General features: G+C 40.3%; 2 protein-coding genes across 3 annotated transcripts in view; one reads left to right on the top strand and one right to left on the bottom strand.

Moving 5' to 3' along the window:
- LOC106821495 (RNA exonuclease 4-like) overlaps window positions 1–500 on the bottom strand; it is a 4,483-nt gene extending 3,983 nt beyond the window's left edge. Inside the window, exon 1 of one of the 2 annotated variants that reach the window (XM_014826332.1) lies at window positions 438–500. The gene's annotated coding sequence lies outside the window, so the exon portion shown is untranslated. Of the gene's footprint in view, window positions 1–115; window positions 133–437 lie in introns of those variants that run through there. The other variant, XM_014826333.1, reaches the window with a different exon arrangement.
- A 188-nt stretch (window positions 501–688) lies between these two features.
- The window catches only part of LOC106821503 (ras-related protein Rab-8A-like), a 12,527-nt gene continuing 11,484 nt past the window's right edge, over window positions 689–1,731 (top strand). Inside the window, exon 1 of the mRNA XM_014826349.1 lies at window positions 689–836. Within this exon, the coding sequence (XP_014681835.1) occupies window positions 713–836 (124 nt within the window). The 5' untranslated portion in view covers window positions 689–712. The remainder of the gene's footprint in view (window positions 837–1,731) is intronic.

The following is a 1,731-nucleotide window of genomic DNA, read 5'->3' on the forward strand; positions in this document are numbered from 1 at the left end:
GTAGTACTACTACTAGTAGTAGTACTAGTACTACTAGTACTAATACCTCACTACACTAGTACCTGATACGACAACGACCCCTTCAGCAATAGTAACAGTAACAGCTGACACATACACATAGTATACACACGTGGAACGTAAAGTTTGTAAATCACCAGCGCGGACAAGTCTCGACACGTTATATGTCGTTAACGCCAAGGCCGTTGCTATAGTATTGCATTGGTAAATAACAACAGACAACAACTGAATCGTGACGTGTCGAGAACGCCAACGGCCGGCGCAGAGACCAAGTAAGATTTCATTTCGCGGTATATATAAATACTTATATGCAGTATATACGCAGTAGCTACTATGCGCTAACCGAAAACCCAAGTCATAATGCGTGAGACCTTACATAATAATATCAGGAGTAAGATAATATAGACTCTTACTCCTGATAATATGACAGAAAATCAAAATAATCTCCTGCGGGTCACCATGTTGGTGAAAAGGAAAGTATGCGACCGCAGCACTCACCAATGTTAAACTTCGTTTAGTAGTAATATATACAATATCGCACGGTAAATCAGCGTTTATATATCATTACTAAATATCAGTTTTATTTAACATTTTATTCAATTGAAAAATCAAGAAATAGTTACCGGAACTTTGTTTTTCCGTTCGTCATGTTGTATTAACCAACAGGCGGGGTACTTCCGGTTGGTTTGCAACCATGGCCAAAACTTATGATTTCTTATTTAAATTGTTACTTATCGGTGACTCTGGTGTTGGAAAGACATGCGTTTTGTTTAGATTCTCCGAAGATGCATTCAACTCAACATTTATATCAACAATAGGCAAGTTATCGTAAAGTATTGTTAAACTAAGTTAAAGTAACTTTATTATTAATCAATCATCAAATTGTTGATCAATGTTGAATGTGAGTTTGTGACAATGTCAATGACATCTAATCCATATTCGCGTTTAGCTCTAGACTCTAGTACATAGCCCACGTACATTTGCCGCAGGGCTATAGTACCCGGTACATTCTATTACGAATGCTCGGGACCAACGCAAAAGGTTGAAAGCGTGTTTCGTCGCTCAATGACGTCACAGTGTCGACTGTACAAAATTTTTTTTAAATATTTTTTTTTAAAGGGTTATGGTTAGGGTTAAGGTTAGGGTCACAATGCACCTTAAAACAGGAGTTTGAGTCTGTACGGACGTGACGATACTGGGACGTCATTGGGCGACGAAACAAGCTTTCAACCTCTTGCGGGGCCAACTTACTCCAGCCAGTCAGCGGGAACTATGTATTTCCGCACGTGGAGGGGTGGGCGGGTTGTGTTGGTTGTGGACAAAAACGTTGTTGTTGTCAAGTAACAATCTTTTTTTGATTGCTTAATTTGTTACTTGACAACAACAATGGTTTTGTCCACATTCAACCAACAAAACCCCGTTGAAATAGTTATTTAATTTAGAATTTATTGCTTATTTCATTTAACTTTTACGCAGTGGCTATGCGTCCGGAACCGGTCGCCTAGCCTTCAGGCTACACATCTGCACATCCACACAGTGATCGCGCGACTCGCGTACACGCATGATTGCGCAACGGGACAATTCTGTTGATTGTCGAAAATATACAATATATGCACTGCTGCCGTCTATCCTTTCATCCGTCCTCTCTCGCTCTCTCTCTCTCTCTCTCTCTCTCTCTCTCTCTCTCTCTCTCTCTCTCTCTCTCTCTCTCTC

Source organism: Priapulus caudatus, unplaced genomic scaffold, assembly GCF_000485595.1.
Source record: "Priapulus caudatus unplaced genomic scaffold, Priapulus_caudatus-5.0.1 Scaffold75, whole genome shotgun sequence".
NCBI classification, from domain to species: domain Eukaryota; kingdom Metazoa; phylum Priapulida; class Priapulimorpha; order Priapulimorphida; family Priapulidae; genus Priapulus; species Priapulus caudatus.